This window comes from Saccoglossus kowalevskii, chromosome 11 (genome assembly GCF_978046115.1).
Source record: "Saccoglossus kowalevskii chromosome 11, keSacKowa6.1, whole genome shotgun sequence".
Lineage (NCBI taxonomy): Eukaryota > Metazoa > Hemichordata > Enteropneusta > Harrimaniidae > Saccoglossus > Saccoglossus kowalevskii.
Genome location: NC_140651.1, coordinates 4,017,708 through 4,040,364, shown reverse-complemented (window position 1 = coordinate 4,040,364; position 22,657 = coordinate 4,017,708). Strand labels below are relative to the sequence as shown.

The following is a 22,657-nucleotide window of genomic DNA, read 5'->3' as shown; positions in this document are numbered from 1 at the left end:
AATTTCATGAACTCAGATTTGTTTGATATTTAGTGAGTTTTACAGATTGTACCAAGATTGATGTATCAAGGTTGGTCCATAGTTTATAAGAGATATTGAAATGTTGTCAAAGTCCAGGTATGCTTTACAGGAAGCCCTACTACCAACCCTCTTTTTTATCCCGGAAACACAAAAACTATACAAATTTTCTCGCTCCAAGTATTGCAATAAATGTCGGATAAACAACACCAATACAATTCATTACAAAAATCGTCATTGATGCAAGCTTAACCTTTTCAACACAAATTCACAAAATAGTCCTGTTTATAGTCTGCACTTTCCTTATAAAGATGGGATAAAAATAGTCGAATTACTTGAGTAAAAACTGAAAATTGTCTCAAATTTTGTCTGTTGGCTCCAAAACTAGGTTTCATTTCCAGGAATATAAGAAAAAAGTGCAGACAAATTTAATGAGAAATCTGGTGGTGAAAAGGTTAAATAAGCTACAGAAGCAGGAAATGTTCTTATCCTTGCAACATATAAATTATTGATTAGACCTGATTACCTGCTGTGCAATCTGTCTTAATCTTTCAGCCTCCATTTCATTACAGTCTCTCCTTGCAGCCACTTTAACTTGCCCTACATCTCCAGTGAAGTCATCAGATCCAGGATGGAAATTAGCCATCAGTTGTTTAGTGGAATGTAAACTGACTAAAGTAGCTTTCTGCATGCCTTCACAGGCTATTGTCCACATGTCATCTGTTAACACAGGACCTGCTTTTAGTAATACATGTCTGCAATTTAAAACATTAGTAATTTAGTTATATTGTGGGGTGATTCCAACATTAAGGTAATGTCAAAAGTGGAGGGGGGAGGTTTTAAGATATTACTCATGGAGGGTTGGGGCAATGTTGTTTGCGATAGAGAAGAGGAAGATATCACCTGCAATGGGGACGGGGAGATGTCACCTGCAATGGGGAGGGGAGATGCGATTTTCACTTTCTTTCAATTAGTTTTGGTTCAACATTTCCAATAGGGTACTATCTATGTGTTCTTACCTTATACAGGAACAGCCTAGTCTTGATATAGACTCCATTGGTTGTCCAATACATTCAATCAATAAATCAAATAGTTGTTTAATCATCTGATGAATACCAATGATGGTAATATCACTGGTAACAAAATAGACTACATGATCTACAACCAATTCCACTGACAATCCACAGGCATGTTTGAAATTAGCCAATGATGTGTCCCAGTAACTACTACGTGTACTACGACGTACCCAAGACAGCAGCATTGGTAACAGTAGATTGGTTACAGCAAACACTGCAAACTGGGGACCTAAAACAGAGAATTGTTTTACAGCATTATTTGTCAACAAGAAAAACAAGAATGCATCTTCATTAACAGGGTTTTATAATAACAACTGTATTACATGTAGTATTAGTATTAGAAACTTCACAAGTGTAAGTTTACTAATACTTAAAAGACAGGGTCAATAGCACCAAGAGCCAAATGATTTCCAAGACTTTTCCAGACCTTTTCCCAAACTTTCTTGCATTTTTTCAAGACATTTTGACCCCTAATTCAGGCCAACATCATCATCAAAAAATCCAAAGACTTTCAAAGGATTTTCCCCATGCTATGAACCCTGAAGGATGGCTACAAGAACATTAATGGGAGTTAATGACCAGTTTGAGGTCTCAGATGCATAGTAGAAGTTTGAAACCCTACTCTTGACCATTATGAGTATGGTCTCCCGTTTCCGTTTTATGGGGAAATGTACCTGTATGTAGGATTCTTCATCTGCTAGGGTTGAGACAGTTCAAATGGATATTTTTTACATCACAAATGGTACATACCTGGTATTGTGGTGATTGATCTCAACAAATCAAACAATAACTCGAGAGTTTGTGGTTGATAATTCCTGGGACAGGTAGACACAGCACCAGTCAATCCTTCCAATAAAAGAAACCAAACTCGGATAATACCAGACTCATCATCCATGTTTCTTATAGACACTGGTGCCAGTAACTCCTCAACTGAATCTTGTGCTGTAAATTTTTTTGTTTTTGAATCACGTAATGCAGATGTTACACTACTTGAGAACTCTTTGATTGGTGAATCCAAGTCAGCTGACAATGCAGCTATGTTGAGTTGTATTGACATTGCACCATGGAACATTGGACAAGCTGGCATGGTGTAAATTGAAGCAAGTATTTTGTGGCAACGATGAAGGTAATCTAAAGCTGGAAGACATAAATCTACAGCCTGTAAAGGAAGTGATTTATCAGAGACAGTAGAACTTGCATCACTATCGTCTGCATTTCCACTTTCTAGTACCAATTCACATTCACCTATCGGAAAAAACAAAACAACTTTCAAATTCTTTCATTTAGCAAATCATACAAATTTCAATATAACTAAGAAAGTGCGTAGATTAATCATTTAATTTTGAGTATCCTAATACAGAAGCATATTTTCTGCGAGGAACACATGACTTTCAAAATTTGCAGGGTTTACACATTAAGTGTTGTACAAAATTCACTTTATTTTTTAGAATGAAATTGTGAAAATGCAGGGAAGATATAATAGAAGTTGGAGATATGTCTGCCATTCTGGGATAGCAGATCAAATATTTTATACATTTTCAAAAAAAAATTTTCTTTTTCAAAATACGGTTTTTGTTTGATAAAAATGTCTTCCATTTATATTAATAGTTGTCATCAACTCACCTGGACCCCTCACAAACTTGAGCAAACATAATATACAATCAATAGCAGCATTGGCAAACACAAATACATTATCAGTATTCAAAAAGGCTTCAAAGACGTCAAACACTGGAGCTGTATGATGTTCACTGATCTTCTGTTTGTGCACTTTCACAGCTCGCAAGGCACCAAATAACGGTCTCCATCCTGACTTTATATTACTAGAGGATGCCTCAACCAATTCACATATAGAAGATACAATCTGAAAAACAAATAGAGGATGACAAAAAAAAAAAAAGAGCCATTTCACAAATCCATTCCATGGAGACAACGGAATCATTTCATGAGATAAAAGGATCCATTCCATAGCTAGGAAAATATCAATCCATGAAACAAAGGCATCTAACATTGTTAGTTTGTAATCTACTAAACCATTCCATAAAAACAAAAGAATCATTCCATAAAAACAAAAGAATCATTCCATAAAAACAAAAGATTCATTCCATGAAAACAAAAGTCATTCCATAAAAACAATAGATCCATTCCATAAAAACATAAGAATCATTCAATGAAAACAAAAGAAATATTAAAATAAAAGGTGCCATCCAAAAACATAAATAATTTTCCTAGCTTCTATAAACATGAATAGACGTTTTAATGAGTAATGAATAGACCAAAGACCCAATCTGACAATTTCTTACCTGATCCTGGACATCTTCATCACATAATTCCAAACACAACATGCTTTCCAGCGGTTTAAACAATGATTCATGAAAATTGAAATGTGCTTGTTCATTCTTGGCTGATAACAACTCGGTCAAAATATCATGAATTGCAGCCACAGCTTTCTTGGAAACCTGTCTTTCCTTGTGACAAGCAGCCTGTAAGAATGAAATTAAGCAATTGTAAATGCTAGTTAAACCATACATAAATAGAAGGCATACATACTGTACTGTCATTTGTTGTAACAGTAAAAGCATGGTCATAACAGCATGTCAATTAAATGTATGCCTCAAGTTTGAAGATGCACATTATACACAAACTTCATGTGCTTTATATGAATTAATATTCTAGGTGTCAACCATAGTTGACCCAGACAACATACTATGCAACTTTGCTGTACATTCATGGTAAGTACCATCAGCATACATAAGCAATAGCCAGGTTATTTTGTCCTGGGTTGTATCTGGACTATGTCTTTGGCAAATTAAAATTTAGTTTAATTTCTGTCAAAAATTTAATGTTGGAAGAAATATTTTCATGTTGACTGCATGTGATTATAATAGATAAATATTCACATGTTAAGTGCATGTGATTATAATAGATAAGTATTCACATGTTAAGTGCATGTGATTATAATAGATAAGTATTCACACGTTAAGTGCATGTGATTCTAATAGATAAGTATTCACATGTTAACTGCATGTGATTATAATCGATAAATATTCACATGTTAAGTGCATGTGATTATAATAGATAAGTATTCACATGTTAAGTGCATGTGATTATAATAGATAAGTATTCACACGTTAAGTGCATGTGATTCTAATAGATAAGTATTCACATGTTAACTGCATGTGATTCTAATAGATAAGTATTCACATGTTAACTGCATGTGATTATAATAGATAAGTATTCACATGTTAAGTGCATGTGATTATAATGAATAAGTATTCACATGTTAAGTGCATGTGATTATAATAGATAAGTATTCACATGTTAACTGCATGTGATTATAATCGATAGTATTCACATGTTAACTGCATGTGATTATAATCGATAAGTATTCACATGTTAACTGCATGTGATTATAATGGATAAGTATTCACATCTTAACTGCATAGAATGTAATCGATAAGTATTCACATGTTAACTGCATGTGATTATAATAGATAAGTATTCACATGTTAACTGCATGTGATTGTAATCGATAAGTATTCACATGTTAACTGCATGTGATTGTAATAGATAAGTATTCACATGTTAACTGCATGTGATTATAATAGATAAGTATTCATATGTTAACTGCATGTGATTATAATAGATAAGTATTCACATGTTAACTGCATGTGATTATAATAGATAAGTATTCACATGTTAACTGCATGTGATTGTAATCGATAAGTATTCACATGTTAACTGCATGTGATTGTAATCGATAAGTATTCACATCTTAACTTCATGTGATTATAATCGATAAGTATTCACATGTTAACTGCATGTGATTATAATAGATAAGTATTCATATGTTAACTGCATGTGATTATAATATATAAGTATTCACATGTTAACTGCATGTGATTATAATCGATAAGTATTCACATGTTAACTGCATGTGATTACAATAGATAAGTATTCACATGTTAACTGCATGTGATTATAATAGATAAGTATTCACATGTTAACTGCATGTGATTATAATAGATAAGTATTCACATGTTAACTGCATGTGATTATAATAGATAAGTATTCACATGTTAACTGCATGTGATTATAATAGATAAGTATTCACATGTTAACTGCATGTGATTATAATCGATAAGTATTCACATGTTAACTTCATGTGATTATAATCGATAAGTATTCACATCTTAACTGCATGTGATTATAATAGATAAGTATTCACATCTTAACTGCATGTTTATGAGTTACATAAATATAGTAAAACGAAAAAAAAAAACAAGAATACAACTCACCTCAACAAAATGTGGTGCTACGACACTCCATGCCTGCATTATATGTAGCAAAGGTCTGTCTCCGTCACGCACACATTTTAACATCACATCAGCCAATCGAAATAAATGCAATGATGTAACATTGCTTAATTTGCCAGATGTTGACGTAGATTTACTGGGCAAAGTGGGATTACTTAAAGTCATATTTTGATTGAATCTATCACCCTCAAATAGCTGTGACTGTGAAGCTTTGCAGAGTTCACGTAGGAAGCTAACTAAAGCATTGAGATTAAGATTGGACGAAGATTCTTCATATAATCTATAATGAAAACAAAAGCAAAAATTTATTACCAGTAGATCAAAAGAGCAGTTGACTTGCATTTCAGTTCTTCTTTTCCAATATTACAACAATATTAGATAAATTTAAATAGAAAATATATTTAAAATGAGCTTGAAAATAGTGTAACAACTAATTTCATCCATTTCAGCCAACATGACAAATTACCCCTTGCAGCTGGTCCGGAAATCATTAAAATGATGTGCACCAAAACCCTGTCTAAACTGAATATCATATATTACATCCGGAAACATACCTAACCAAACCATGTGTAAACGGTAGTCTAAACTTAATTTTGTGTAAACCAGGAACACTATCTGTAGCACCCCTCTCCTCCATACGTCTGTTTATGTACAAAATCTGTATAAACAGAACATTTCAGTTTAGACAGATATCGCTATATACTTTACTTACCTATCCACATCAGAAGACAATCCATAGACAGCTTTAGCAGCATTACTAACACTGAGTACACCACCTCTTGTTACAGTCATATCAAATCCCATCTCTTCATTATTCTGCTCTATAATCTCATGTATATTAACAGTTTGTTGTATCGGTACTGGTTGTGTGTATGTACTAATCATACTTAGATCATCATCATCATATGCAGAGTGGCTGTCTGACTGCTGTTCCTGAACTTTAGTAATACTCAATCCAGGCTGGGTATTACCACTACTAAAATGACTATGTTCAAGTTGAGACACATATGCACAGCATCTGAAATGATCAAATAATTAAATCAGAAAATTAAAAAATAATAACAGCTGCTCCAGGTACATTATTCAAATTTTACTTGGAACTCATAAATTAGGATAAAGCGAAACCCTTTTCTTTATATGTCCAAACAGCCAAACTTTTTTCTGAATTTTAAATTAAACAGTTTCCTCATATCACTATATATGAACTTCATTGACAAAAGAAAATCCTTCAGTGTACACCGATTTCTTATCCTGTTTCATGTGATGAACTGATATAAATTCTGTCCAATGAGTGCACAATATGTCCTTTAAATTTTACATATCATATTTGCTCTATTAGAAGCACATCTCTTATTGGCTGTAATTATATGATTTTTTTTTTACCATAGAAACACCTCTGTAACTTGACAAAGTGCATATGCAAGTATGGTACATGGTTTTTATTTAATTGTACTCATACTTGTTTATAAGTCAAGATAAGGTTATGTATGCTTAAGCCTGCTCACCGAAATACATGTTTCCAACTCTCAGGAGAGTGACTACCAATCTCTAGACCCATATTTAATAATGCATCCATACTCAGTACATGGGAGGTATGTAACCTGACACCAGATTTACCAGTTGTTTGGGCAATACGGCTACGTAACGATTGCTTCTTTGGATCTGTAGTTTGTGTAATTGTAGGATCTGCATACACACATGAAGCATTGGCTAACTGAGTTAATACGACAGCACAACGATCCTGTACACCTGTTAAGATGACAACATTGTTAGTTTTAAAACCATGCATGTTACTGATAATCTAAATGTTGTAGGATCTGCATACACACATGAAGCATTGGCTAACTGAGTTAATACAACAGCACAACAATCCTGTACACCTGTTAAGATGACAACATTATTAGTTTTAAAACCATGCATGTTACTGCATGATAATCTAAATGTTGGTGAAAATGAGTATAATTTTTGTACAAATCAAGAATAGGAACAGATATTACAATAAACTGAACAAAATAACCCCCTGACAGATGATATGGATTGTTAGATGTTTGGAACATAAAATGAAACACTCACATACATGACATTATAAAGAACACACACAAATTTTTGACTGACAAGTTTGCAATGTCAGGTACTATATTAATCCAATCAAATTAGCAGATAACGTTGCTGTGCAGAGCACCAAATGTTCCATGGTTTAAACTAATATTGTACTGGGTACACAACAAAACACTAAATTGAAATTGACCTCAAAAGAATAAATGGATTACCAGAACCTACAAAAATGAACTAAATCACTATGACTCAAAAAAGTCTGCAGGTCTAATCCATCTACAAAAGTAGACAAAAATATACGTATTTAAACTATACACAGGTCATAAACTATTATAAACCATTTCATTTTTGCTGCCAGAAATTTTGGTAATTTGATGATTAAATCACATTTATGAAGACAAAATTTCACAAAATGTGCTGTGACTGTGCTTTTAGAACCCCAATGAATTTTTCATTGCTATAAAATTTCACCATTTTATTTGACTCAGGGAAAATCTATCTCTGACAAAAATTAAGTGGTTTAGAGTACATCATTGCACAACATAATATAAGTAATCTTACCAAGTGTACAACTTAACCTTGCTGCTTTTCTCAGTCCATCTAAGCTCATCATAATAGCCTCCCTATCTCGGCTGTTTTGTTCCTTGGCACCCTCAGTTCCAAGAAGAAATGCTATACTACCAACTCCTGTGATATTTTTGGTTGCCAAGGGAACAGATAATACATCGAGTACCTGATCCCAAATAGTTATCAATGTTCTCTTAGCAAATCTGATTCCTAATTGATGAAAAGAAATATTATTCAAAATGTTATTATACACATTTTAAAAATAGAAAAACAACCATCAGCATTAATGCAAAGATGAATATAATATGCATAACCTAACGTTTGCAACATCACATGACCTATATAAACCAATCAGAACTCACCAGCTTCAACCACTTGTTCATGGCCTTCTGTTTTTTTAATCAATGCAAGTTGATTGGATAACATTGCATCTTGTAACATCTGACCTCCAATATCTCGGTTTCCTAAACCATCAATATCTACAGAACACAATTAGATAATAATGAGATACAAAAGTATGTAAGAGGCACAAAAGTGGCATCTCCAATCTGTTATGCCTAATATTGATCACTTACCAGTAACAATGACACTAGACTACAATGTGACATATGCCTCTTTATTGTACCAGCTTCATCAGCTGATGTGTTTGCTAGACTCTTGTTTTATCTCATTTGATTAGAAAGGTAGATTGAAAAATTGATGAAAGTACTTACCAGAGAGCAACGTAATCAAAGCTTTATTATACTGTGCAGACTGAGGGGTATATCCAGCTTCTCCAAGAAAGTTTCTCTTTATAACCAGATTGTACAGCTCTGTTAACCATGTTGATGACAAATATACTAAGAAAACACTGTCATGAATCCGGTTTATAAATTCACTCTGTAAAAGAAAACAAAATAGGAAATATTGTTAATACACATTAGAAGCAAGAAAGAATTTCACTCCAAATCATGAAATTCACAGAGGCACTAAAGACAATTCCCCCAAATGCCTTAGTCCCGACAAGTAGCAATTAACGCCAAAATAGTTTGCCTATATTATTCATATAATAATTTTATCAAAAATGTCTTTGAAATAGATTACTTTCTTGAAAGTTCAATTTCTGTTATTCCATACGTCATTGACAGAATACAGCACTATGGTTCTCAATGTGGTATTTCTAATAACATAGAGAAAAGCTAATAATAAATTTAGTCATCACATGTCAATAACCTGCACATCTAGGATATTTAACAAATGTGCATTTAATTGGTATAGCAAAACTCACTTAGGCTCAGTATATACACTGACTGAAAAATACAAACAAATTGACAAAAATAGACGCAGTTCATGGACCCTCGAGCGTCATCTAAAATTACTAAAAGAATACAACTCTTCAGATTGTTGTGCCCACATACCTCACTAAGGGGAATAGTACTTGGCTGATCATAATGCCTCCTCTTCACAAGTTTTAAATTGAGTAATAATGCAGAATATGTAGCAACATAAACACCATCAGCGTTCAATATTGGCATCGTAGAATGTTTTGTTGGTGACTTAGAAGAATCTTCTTTATCTAAAGCATTCCTTCTTCTTTTGGCTTCTATAACTAAATACAGATGCACAATATTAACATCACTACATTTACTTAATCAACGTTTGTAGACTTTTCCAGACCCCCCCCCCCCCACCAAAAAAAAAACAAAACAATGCAATGTTTCCCATGATCAAGACCTGCATGCAATGAAATATCATGTCCATCTGGTCCACAATTCCCAAAGAATTTATTGAAAAATACATAAAAATTGTTGTACCAAGATTTGAAATGCATAACCAAGTGTTCTACACATTTACTACAAACATTGTTTCATTCTATTTACTACAAACATTGTTTCATTCTATTTACTACAAACATTGGTTTTGATGCATACAACAAGCAATCATTTGATGACAATGAATACCTCCTTCAAATTAATGGTAAATGTTTTTCATCGAATGAATAATTTCTTATGTGGACTATAAAACAAAGCTTTCATTCAATAGGCCATACCATAACTACCGGTAGTTTTGTGAAAGATTTATTTGGTAGCAATGAATAAAGTGGGGTTCTCATAAAGGAATGCCTTCAAATTATAGTATTCCTAAAAATGTTACTGTTTACTATATCCATATTTCTTATTTAATACAGTAGCAGTAGCATGCACCATGTATATGTGTATAAGATTATATAATCACCACACGCTATTTAGTTTACTGACTAAAACTCTTCATCTTACATTAACCTCACTAATCAACAATCATAGTGCATCTGATGGCCATTTCAAATTACCTTATAGAATCTGCAGACTGTTACAAAGAAGCTTATTATCTACTACATAGTACTGTCAAATACTTTATTTTCGATGAAAAGATTTTTTGGGTGTTCTGCATGGAATTTATTTTCACTGAATCTCAATGATTTAAATGTAAAATATAGGAAGAAATGTATATTCGCTTGATTTGATTTTCACCGAGTTATCCCTTCTGCGAAAATAGCGAAAATAAATTCCAAGAAAAAAATGAAGTATTTTACAGTAATCTGACTGGCAGTTACAAATAAATCCCACCCTCAAAAATTACACAATGTGAGCTACATTAATATCTTAAGAGACATTTAATATTTTCTTAAATGTCATGAGTCGTCATTTATTACTAGTATTCTAATATTGATACATATTATATTAATTCAGGTGCTATCGCTGATAGAGGCATGGAAGATGGAGGCATGGAAGACAGGTGTATGGATGGTATAGAAAGCAGACAGTTATGAGATATGACACCCATCATTTTACTTCACTCACAACAGTTTCTAGTTGACCAGCCATGGCAAGTAAATGATTCTCTTGACATGGTTTCAATTTGTACCACCAATGCTTTGACATACACCAATGAAAAATGAGATATTATGACATGCCGAAAACCTTCACATCATTATCTATTGACAAGATAAACTAAATTACTTACATGTGATAGCAATAACAAAATTAAAAAAAACAATAAAAAAAAACATGAGGTTACACTTAATAAGCATATAACATTGATTTCAGCTAGTTGGCATACTTGGTATATCATAATCACAGAGTTAGTACTCCTGCATGAGCTCAGTGTAGAATCAAATCATATTTACACTGTTTTAATATTTGGGATAATTCCTTTGTTTGAAATCTAAATAAAAATTGTTTAAACAGAGACACACTTCACTATGTGCAACATGATTCAGAAATATCGATGAAGATTACTAGTCACATTTATAGCCATAATTGAATTTTCATTCTCAACACCTGGGTTACGTTGAAAAACTAAAGGTTATATACTGAGTCCAAGGGCACTGGCTGTTTAGAATTGAAAGTGCCAAAGTTAGGAACCTTCTAAATAATGTTGCAATGTTCCAAGTTTTCACTTTTCACAATATTAGTGCGCCATCTAGTGGTGACTCCTTATAATATTAGTGCGCCATCTAGTGGTGGCTCCTTATAATATTAGTGCGCCATCTAGTGGTGGCTCCTTATAATATTAGTGCACAATCTAGTGGTGAATAGTTATTACATTATATCCTCGGGGGCGGAGCTACGTCACGGACGTTCTACGTTGCCAAGACGCGCACCACTGTACCACGTATTTCTATGGGCTTTGTGCACGCTGCTGTGGAACGACTGTGGAGCTGGTGAAAACTCGAGAAAACAACACAAACTCAACTTAAAAGTAATCCTGAACAACCAAATTCATATATGTTACACACGTAGGGCTAATCTTGTTACACTGTTCAGAGGACTCTCAACAACCATCGCAAAGTACCGTTTTCTGCGAGTTTTTGGTCTTTGTTTTCACCGCGAGGGTTGCCAGGCGGTAGAAAATGCCCGGATGTCCGCCCCCGAGGATAGTTATTATACAATAGTAGAGAGCCACCCAGTGGTGACTCATCAAAAGAGAAGTATTACATACCTGCACAGAATCTGGATGAAAACCTCAATAAGGTCTCATCAACTTCACTTGTATCAGTGAGTTGAATCAACGATGGTAACATACAGACTAGCTCATTTACATATTCCCTGGCACCTGCCTTCTCAGCTTCAGCATTCAATGTAGCAATCCTCTCTAGCTCCTCTCGTCGCTCACTTCTCTGTTTCTCCATCTCAACTTCAGCTGAAATTTGTTTTTTTGGTGTTGAAACCTCTTCACTCTGTCGCCTTGAAACTGGTGTATCATAACTACCAGTTTCATCTTCTGAAGATTTTTCAAGAATTTCTACATGACCTAGAATTTGATGTTCTTCAAAATTATGTATAACCTCTTCTTCAATTGGTTTTATATCACAAAGCTCTTTGCCAGTTACATCAGTAATATAAGTTTCATGCGGGGTGTTATTTTGAAGTATTTTTGTGATGTCAGCTGCCATGTCATCTTTTGGCAATGATATTCTATCTTTGACATCTTCTGATTCTTCAAGACTGTTCTCTCCATGCTTTACATCGGCAACAACAACCTCTATTGTCGTGTCTTCTTCTTCTTCGTAAATTTCCTTCAGCTTAGTGTCTAGCTCACCATTGACAGTGTCATCTCCATCAGCTACCTTGTCTAATGTGGATATTTCTAAAAAAAAGAAAGATATAGTTGTCATATTTCCTCAAACAATAAAAAACTGAAGTCGGTGTTCTCTCTATAATCATTCAAACAAAAGATTGTCAACAGAGGAGAAAAACAAAATTTGTACCAGTGATATACATATGACAAATAAAATGACACTAGTGTTACAGCAAGTCTCAAATATATTGAGGCAGTAAGTTAGCAAACTTGCTCACTAATTTGTTGACATATGACGAAATAATACAGATTCCTTAAGAAAAGTTATTCTGGATGATGAAATGTAATAGGAGACAACCACATGCTTGAACAAAACAAAAGTCTCAAATATATTGAGACAGTAAGTTAGCAAACTTGCTCACTAATTTGTTGACATATGATGAAATAATACCGATTTCTTAAGAAAAAGTTATTCTGGATGATGAAATGTAATAGAAGACAACCACATGCTTGAACAAAACCAGAAGTACATGGGAAGCAGACAGATAGTTTACCTGTTTGTTCTTCGTTTATTTTTTTATCTTCCATATCCAATAACTCAAATTGTTTATTGATTTCAATGATATGTTGTTGACGGAGTGCCTTTCCCTGACTGATACCCTCTAGTGATGTCAGTAATGCCACAATACATGACACACTGGTATGACAAACTGTACTCTCATTGCTATGGGAAGACTCTACAATACCATCCATTAAACTGAAAAAAACAAATCATTGTTGTAAGTAATGTCTAAGAAATAATAATACAGTTTTATTACAAATTCATTTTTGGCTGAAAGTAATAAAAGGTAAGGTAAAAAGGTAAGTAAAAAATACAACGTTAAAATAACATAAGATTAGGTAGTAAAAAATTAATGCAGTTTGTGTTTTTCAAAACACACTTTCAGATACCGTGTCACATGTCTAATTAGTTTAGGACGGTTAGTATTAATAATGATAATAAACTTGTTGATATTGTTTTCAGACTGGAAAGTGGGGATTTCCTTGGTAAATTCAGTGTACATAATATCCTCTTCATCAGTGTAGTAGCTACAGTCTGTAATAAATTGAACTTTGTCTTCAATACTGTCACTCCTACACTTATCACAAATCCTGTTCTCTTATGGGATTTTAGGTCTCTTATGTGTACCTACTTCTATTTTGAGTTTGTGACAACTAAGTCTCAATTAAGACAATAATTTAATATCTTGTCTATTATTTAACAGTTGTAGGTATTTAGTTGTCGGAGAAATATGTAATGACATATTTATTTATTGATTGATTTATTGATTTATTTATAGATTTATTGGTTTATTGATTTACATATTCCAGCACTGGTGAATTAGGTGCTCACTGATAGCTGCATAAATTTACATATCAAATGTGGCATTACAGTCCAAAAAAATACTGTTCTATGTGAAATACTGTTCTACACTTATCACAAATCCTGTTCTCTAATGGGATTTTAGGTCTCTTATGTGTACCTACTTCTATTTTGTGTTTGTGACAACTAAGTCTCAATTAAGACAATAATTTAATATCTTGTCTATTATTTAACAGTTGTAGGTATTTAGTTGTCGGAGAAATATGTAATGACATATTTATTTATTGATTGATTTATTGATTTATTTATAGATTTATTGGTTTATTGATTTACATATTCCAGCACTGGTGAATTAGGTGCTCACTGATAGCTGCATAAATTTACATATCAAATGTGGCATTACAGTCCAAAAAAATACTGTTCTATGTGAAATACTGTTCTACACTTATCACAAATCCTGTTCTCTAATGGGATTTTAGGTCTCTTATGTGTACCTACTTCTATTTTGTGTTTGTGACAACTAAGTCTCAATTAAGACAATAATTTAATATCTTGTCTATTATTTAACAGTTATAGGTATTTAGTTGTCGGAGAAATATGTAATGACATATTTATTTATTGATTGATTTATTGATTTATTTATAGATTTATTGGTTTATTGATTTACATATTCCAGCACTGGTGAATTAGGTGCTCACTGATAGCTGCATAAATTTACATATCAAATGTGGCATTACAGTCCAAAAAAATACTGTTCTATGTGAAATACTGTTCTACACTTATCACAAATCCTGTTCTCTAATGGGATTTTAGGTCTCTTATGTGTACCTACTTCTATTTTGAGTTTGTGACAACTAAGTCTCAATTAAGACAATAATTTAATATCTTGTCTATTATTTAACAGTTGTAGGTATTTAGTTGTCGGAGAAATATGTACTGACATATTTATTTATTGATTTATTGATTTATTTATAGATTTATTGGTTTATTGATTTACATTTCCAGCACTGGTGAATTAGGTGCTCACTGATAGCTGCATAAATTTACATATCAAATGTGGCATTACAGTCCAAAAAACTACTGTTCTATGCGAAATAATAAAACTCAGAAACTGAGACATTATCACATGACATAAAAGGGTCATGTTTACATATACATGAAATAGTCATGTTCAAACAGACAGAAAAGCTGATACAAAAGATGTACACAAGTTAGCATGAATTGGTGGTCAAGACACAAAAACTGAAATGACAATACAGAAAAGTCAATAATTCTCCTTACATTCACTTACATCCCTGATAGTGTCACTGGTATACAAACCATGCATGGCACAGTCCCCATTAGTTATCAAATTTAAGATATAGTTTTGTTTATAGTAATATAGCTGGAATATAACCATGTCAGGAATATGATTTTTTTTAACGTTAAAATGATTGACATTTGTATCTGATCGTCAAACAAGTACTTGTCTGTATTGAGAGATATTACTCTGGAACAGCATTCAAAATCAGTCCTTTTTGAATACATGTATATATATATAACATGATGTATACCGAATATATAAAATTTGAATGTAATCAGTCAAAGCATTTAAGAGATATGGCTCTAGAAGCCCAATCATTAAAACAAAATAGTCGCCAGTCAGCCATTTTGAATCTTATCTGAAAAACAAAATGATGTGCATCAGGAACCTGTAATGTCTGATGTATATACCAATTTTGAACATAATCCATCTGTAAACAGCTGAAAAATGTTTGATTTTGATGATTTTTAGCACAAAAATGGCCTCTTGAATCAGATCACGAAACAAATTGACGTGCATATGTATAATATCATGTATGATGTATGTGTGAAGTTTGATTGTGATTGGTCCAGGCATTTCTAAAATACAGGTTTGGATGCACACACGCACAGACACAGACACAGACGTAGAGGAAATCAAGTAATCAGTGGGTACTCATTTGGCACATACATGTAAATATATAAAATCTGTTTTGTCTAATATCAGTTAACATGTCCCAGTCATACTACTTCATCTTTGATATATGGATCTCCTAAACGTATGTGTGTAATATACGTCATTGCAAGGTGCGTGTTACTTACAGTTTTAGTAAATCCAAATCTGAATTCCTTGATGACTTGCTGCATTTCATACTTTGTACATCATACAATGGTGGTCCTGCCATGTCTAATACATGCTGTGGATTACATAAGACCTGCAAACAATCAATCATGTTGAGTATTTTTCAACCACATCAAACAAATGTATGCAAGTAAGTTGTATTCAAATTTCATTTGCAGCCAATTAAAACTTGTGTTACCCAAGTTCTATTCAAGGTGCTTTCTGCAGCCAATCAAAACTTGTGTTACCCAAGTTCTATTCAAGGAGTCCCTGCAGCCAATCAAAACTTGTGTTACGCAGCATCTCTGCAAGGTGCTTGAAACTATAAATTAGTCCCGATGTTTGAGACCCACTATACACAGTTTCTAGGCAATATCAGAACAATGATCAAACAAAATCTCTTGGAACATAATTACATTAGGTTTATGTGTCAAATGCAAATGTAACAATAACAGATTTGAATTTTTTGTAGAGAAAACAATACTTATGTCTGGATTTCTCAGATTTTTATATAACTTACATATAGTGTGGTGAGAGAACACTTTAAATTATTATATCTGTAAAGGTTTACTCCTCAACATTTGAACATTTTTCACTATTTCTTCCTTCACTATATCTTTGATGATGATGATGATGATGATGATATAAATTTCTTCTAAGCTTTTTTTTCAGAGCAATTTTTATTTTACAGGATTGAGTTTATAATGATTAGAATACATACATCTTTCACTGCTTTGAGTGCTTCATGTCGATGTTGTGGTGGAGGGTACAGTAGAAATCTATGAAATAAAGATGCTAACACCGGTCGTAAAGATCCAACATTCCCAACAATCCGTAATAACTCAACCCCAATAGCATAGATACTCTTCGCTGCGGTACTCATTACAGCTGGTGCAGTTGCCGAGCAACCAGATCCTCGTCCATGGTCTGCCTTACCCCGAGATGAGTCGCTGTCAAAGCTATGTGATGACACAATATTCTTTAAATTCTTTGGGTTTCCAAGAATAGAGATTAGACATGGGCAAAGATTTTGCCTGTGAAAAAACAAAATTATTAGTTTGAGACCTTCATACATGTACACTATACCAGAATATTTTTTTAAGGCCAGACTTTTATTATCCCTTGTTTCGCGAACCTGCCGAATGAACAAGAGCCGAAAATGAAATAAAAATATAATTTTATTTCAGCATAATTTCTCGCGCACGCCGACTTGTAAGCGCAAAAAAATGCTTAAGAAATATTATTTTTATCTTCATTTTTTTACTGCCCACTGAATAACAAATCCAAGTTGCATTTTCGTGGGAGTATCATGATCAAAGTACCGAAGTCTTGCGCAGATGAAAAACAAGGTTATACATGGAATAAAATTTTATTTCATTTCTTCTCTCCGATCAATGATCTCACTCACAAATCAAACATATCTAATGGGAAAAAAAAAATTAATTTTTTTTTTTCGCCCTCTTCAAAAAAATTTCCTTATAAAAACTGGAGAACTAAGGAATAAAAAAAGTCTGGCCTAATGATAATTAAAATAGTTTTTAAAGCGCTACATACAAACATTCAATACATTGGCACAAAAAACTTATTTCGAACATGAGGTGTCGCTATGATTGAAATAAGATTAAAATACATGTATTATATGTGTTCAAAAGTAAGTCAAAAAATGAGATATGAAACACGAACACTCATCACTGAACCTCGATGTTTTTTGACATGATAATAAATTACTCAAACTACCACTATAAAGTACACTCACCAGACTAGATTCAGGAATTTATCATTAAGTTTAAGGTCTGCTGATGAACTGCTCAGGATGGCTAATATAGACTCCAAATACAACACAACAAGTTGCTGACTCTGTGGCCCAGTCAACCTATTGGTAAAATAATTAAACTCATTTATTTATGCTGAAAATGTTACTGATTCTAACAGGAATACTGTGTAGAAAGCTATATGATAGAGTCTAGTCTGTACCAGTAAAATATTATATGTAGATCTGCACAACACATACATGGGCAACAGTGAAGGCTGCTTTGGACTGTAACCAGATTTGCTACTACATGTACATGTAGTATATTTATTAAAATCATTTATTAACAAAGGAATAAGTTTTGAATTGCTATTGATGTTTTAACACATTGATAATTAAAGGTAGCGATTTGGGTACTGACACTGAAGACTTCATATTACCATGGTAACGATCACTGTTCAATGTTGTATATCAATCATTCAATACTGATCATAATCAAACTCAGAATTGACATGGATATTGTCATTTTTATAGCCCGACATTTAATTAACATTATTGGGAATTCGCATTGTATCCATGGTGAAATAGTTCACTGTAAAATACTTTATTTCAGCTTGAATTAATTTTCGTCAAGACTTTTTGGCTGCAGCTTTGTATCCTTTTTTACTGATTTTTGATGAGTTGAATGTAATATATAGAAAAAAAAGTAATGTCATTGTATTTTGCTTATACTGAATAATTCCTTCAGTGAAATTAAATTTCAAGTAAAAATAAAGTATTTTACAGTATTACATTTAGAGACAGAATGGGTTAATACACGTGGCATGTCAGAGTCAGTAACATGGTAAATAAAATAACCAAATTGTATGCAAATCAAATATGATAGATCATAGATGAGTGAAGAACCATATGGTATGATGCATGCTGGGATACATTAGTTATGAGAGTGTTGTTATCATCAAGTAAGATATACATTAAACCGTTATGTTCCTTTCAGAAATATTCATGATTTGATTGCATTCAAGAGTTACTTCAATTCAAGACTTGCAAAATTCAAGAAAATTTCTCTCTCTTGCAATCAAAACAATTTCAGTAATTCGTTTATATAATACAAAAAATTAAAAAGCACCACACAAACACAGTATGTAGTTATTCCCACAGAGCACAGAAAAAGACAATTCATTCAATTCACCATCCACAAAGAATTACCTCAACTCTTTGAACGCCAAGTCAACTTTAGTCGCTAAAATAAATCTGCTGGAATATTTCAGATTTTACAAAAACTTTAATCCAGACATGTAGTCTATGGAAAATGTGTATTTGGTCCAAAATTAACAAAAAATTAAGAACGCTAAAAAATATGCAAAATGTTGTACTGATTTTTTTGGCGGGAAAAATTATGGCGTCCAAAGGTTTTAATTTAGCTGGAATTTATTTTCACTAATTTTGCCATTCTGGAAAAACAAAAATAGATTCCAAGTAAAAGTGAAATATCTGACGAGAGGCGTAGAATCTGATATTGCTAGACCATCACCTGAATGGTGCATGAATTGACCCAAGGCTGTACCTTTCTGATACACCTTTTAGAAAAAAATCGGACGGCAACAAACATAACAAATCTTCAAACTTGTCACTTTTTCTAGAGGACAGAAATCATATGATTATAACAAACAAACATACAACAAACAATAAATCATCATAGTACATGGTGGATTAATACAGTACAACTAATAAACATAAATTACATAATACATGTCGCAACCATCAATCACCACAGAGCCTCCGTGGTTAACACAGTAGATATAAAAATACAAAATGTACAACTTGACATGACTCTTTCATTGTAAGATTACAGAGAAATGTATGTGCACTTGTGTAGCAAGAAATATATTTGTATTAGGTGAATGTCATACCTGAGTCCCAGTTTTGGATTGGTGAAAATGCATGATTTTTGTGCACTTTTAGAATCAAACCATAAAATGGCATGATATGCATCAGTACCCTGGTGTTGTATTTATACATGTATTTCCAGTTAAAAACAAATTCAAGCATGAGACCCATTTTTTACAACAAATATGGCCATCAGTCAGCCATCTTGAATCAGAATATGAAACAAATTCTTGTACATGTACATGAGACATGAAGTCTTATAAATGTACAGTACATTAGAACTTCATTTTTTAAAATAAACTTTTAATCAGACCCAACATTGTGTAATATACAAATATTGTTATACTTGGTAGGCATGAACAAGCTTCATTAAAACACACACATTGAAATTTATTGTTGATTGTGAGTCATTCATGTAATCGGGCATCTGCTGCATGATTTGTTTTCAGTTTGTAAAATGCGATGAGAGCAATGATGTAATTTACTTCATTCAAATTATTCAATGCCGAAATCACCTTTTATCACATTTGGCAAAATAAACCTATAATTTTTTTTTTAAATATTTTTAATAATTTAGATTTAGTTGGGAACTATAGTGTCCTCTCGTCTTAGTAAATTGGGGTTGGATAGCTCCCAAAAATTCTAATGTGTTTTGCCGGAAGTTTTGAAGTAAAATTGGCCGTTAAAGGACTGAAGGAGACAATTTAACACCCACTGGCCGTCAATTACTGAGATACAAAGGGTGACGGCAGCCTGACTGGTGATGTTGACGGGGTATGAAGTTGCGACTTTAAGTATTTCTCTGCCAATCCTCTTTAAAGGTCTATAAAACTTGCTTCAACGAGTAAAATTCATGCGGACATGAATGCTGTGATGTGTTTGAATAAAGAAAACATACTATAAATAAACCCATGTATATATGCACTTTTTAATCAAGCTCAATACATAAACTGCCCTTTCATGAGACCCCTCGGCAAGTAGAATATTATTATTGACTTACTTGTGTGCATTTTCTAATTTCTTGCAAAAATATTCTAAGAGATTTACAACATCTTCACATAGTGCCTGAGTTGGACCACTGCTTGCACCTAGCATGAAATAATCAAACAAGTATAAAATGAAAACCTTCATTCAGAATATAGTATTTGAAATTTGAGAAAATTACTAAGCCATGTTGAGATGCTATAGAATATTCTTGTTCTTACCATTAGTATGGAATTCAGCTACGATATCATCAGCATCATCATTCTGTAAATATGGGTAATAATAATTCTACAGTTATACTACAATGCAGACACTAACTATTACAGCAAATTTAAAGTCACATTCTGGGATTTATAGGTGTTTTGGTATAATTGTATGACGTATTTGATGGTATAAACAGTGTTCCCTTTAAGTTGTACACAACTTACTCAATGACTTTTAACAAAATTATGCAGTCAAATGTCATCATTTGCGCAGCATGTCATACATTGACATCAAAAAAATTAATATTTATTTTGACTTTGCCTGAAGAGAACACTGAATTTGAACACAAATTGTATAAAAAATATTTCAGTATTCAACAAAGATCCAATTTAAAATTTGTTGGCTGCCATTAAAATTTATCGGTGGATTTCCTTGACTTTTACCACAGTTTTATTTCATTCTATTGCTCACAAAATGCAGACAAATAATGTATGGTCATCAAACTATATTTCGCATTCTGAACACACTAACACAGTTTAACTGCAATATGATGCTGTTATTGTTCTTGGAAGCCAAAATAATCACCAAGATTGAGATACTCCGAAAATCATGGAAATTGGAAAATCTAGAAGATTATCTATATCTGAAAATTTACGTACCATTATGATATGAAATATGTCACATAATTGTTCCAAAACACCAATAAATTTGAAAATATCATATTGTATAGCTGTCAAATGCTGTTAGTATGTTTCTTAGACATTACATTGATAGCGTCAAAATATAATTCTTAATCAAATCAATTACGGTAATCAAATTAATAAGTTTAGTCCAAACTACTTTAAAACACTGTTAAATGTCATGCACAAGATTTCCAGTATTTCAGAGTTTCAAATATTGTTAATTTGGTCTTACTTTTCCAATGTAACAGTCTGACCAGTACATTTCACAGTGGTAGACAATAGTAGCATGTAGGAAATATACCACTCTCATTCACTCAGCAATAGATCTTAGATTAAAATGGCCACCATGATTTAGTTCAGAGGAAGAGAGCCACAATAATTGTGTTTGTTTTGTCGTTGCATCTACTGTCCCTGTGATCTATGTAACCATGGTAATTAGAATGTCATTGTGATGTAGAGTGAGAATGGAACACTAGTAGAGAGATGAGTTTCATGGCGCTCTCATACTGAACAAGATCTCTGTGGCCATCTAAGGTTATTGGTCTGTAGTCTAGTAATCTACTGTCCCTGTGATCTACGTAACCATGGTAATTAGAATGTCAATGTGATGTAGAGTGAGAATGGAACACTAGAAGAAAGACATGTTTCACGGCGCTCTCATTCTCAACAAATCTCTGTGGCCATCTAAGGTTATTGCTCCATAGTCTAATATTCTATATACCACTAAGGTACATGTACTTAATCACCACAGACAGAAGTATCAAGATTTCAACATATTGTAGGTATCCAGGTGGTGCATAAAATAACATTATAATGTACGTGTAGGAAAGAGAATAAATTGTAATATTGCAACAGATGTACATGGAAAGATGTGTGAATTGAATGTAATGTGTATGAAATGAATGATGTCTCAGATTCATTTAAAATCATGCAATATATTTAGTATATGATTCTCACAAAGACAAGCACCATGCTAAGAAAAGAAATCATTCACAACATTCACAATAAGATTTTTCATAAAAACTCGTGTAAAACAGTATATATAAAGAATACTAAAGGTATACAATGACAAAGTGATATTTATCTACACCAT

General features: G+C 32.9%; 1 protein-coding gene across 1 annotated transcript in view; it reads right to left on the bottom strand.

Annotated features, from left to right (window-relative positions):
- LOC100377862 (brefeldin A-inhibited guanine nucleotide-exchange protein 3-like) overlaps positions 1-22,657 on the bottom strand; it is a 44,200-nt gene that overhangs the window by 4,453 nt on the left and 17,090 nt on the right. Inside the window, exons 7-25 of the mRNA XM_085505577.1 lie at positions 20,899-20,941; positions 20,694-20,781; positions 17,810-17,926; positions 16,775-17,087; positions 16,035-16,147; positions 13,123-13,325; positions 11,990-12,637; positions 9,427-9,617; positions 8,743-8,908; positions 8,392-8,508; positions 8,024-8,239; positions 6,913-7,156; positions 6,120-6,425; positions 5,390-5,687; positions 3,395-3,574; positions 2,718-2,955; positions 1,845-2,339; positions 1,038-1,323; positions 545-773 (exon numbers count right to left, since the gene is read on the bottom strand). Coding sequence (XP_085361703.1) covers positions 545-773; positions 1,038-1,323; positions 1,845-2,339; positions 2,718-2,955; positions 3,395-3,574; positions 5,390-5,687; positions 6,120-6,425; positions 6,913-7,156; positions 8,024-8,239; positions 8,392-8,508; positions 8,743-8,908; positions 9,427-9,617; positions 11,990-12,637; positions 13,123-13,325; positions 16,035-16,147; positions 16,775-17,087; positions 17,810-17,926; positions 20,694-20,781; positions 20,899-20,941 — 4,491 coding nt within the window. The remainder of the gene's footprint in view (positions 1-544; positions 774-1,037; positions 1,324-1,844; positions 2,340-2,717; positions 2,956-3,394; positions 3,575-5,389; positions 5,688-6,119; positions 6,426-6,912; positions 7,157-8,023; positions 8,240-8,391; positions 8,509-8,742; positions 8,909-9,426; positions 9,618-11,989; positions 12,638-13,122; positions 13,326-16,034; positions 16,148-16,774; positions 17,088-17,809; positions 17,927-20,693; positions 20,782-20,898; positions 20,942-22,657) is intronic.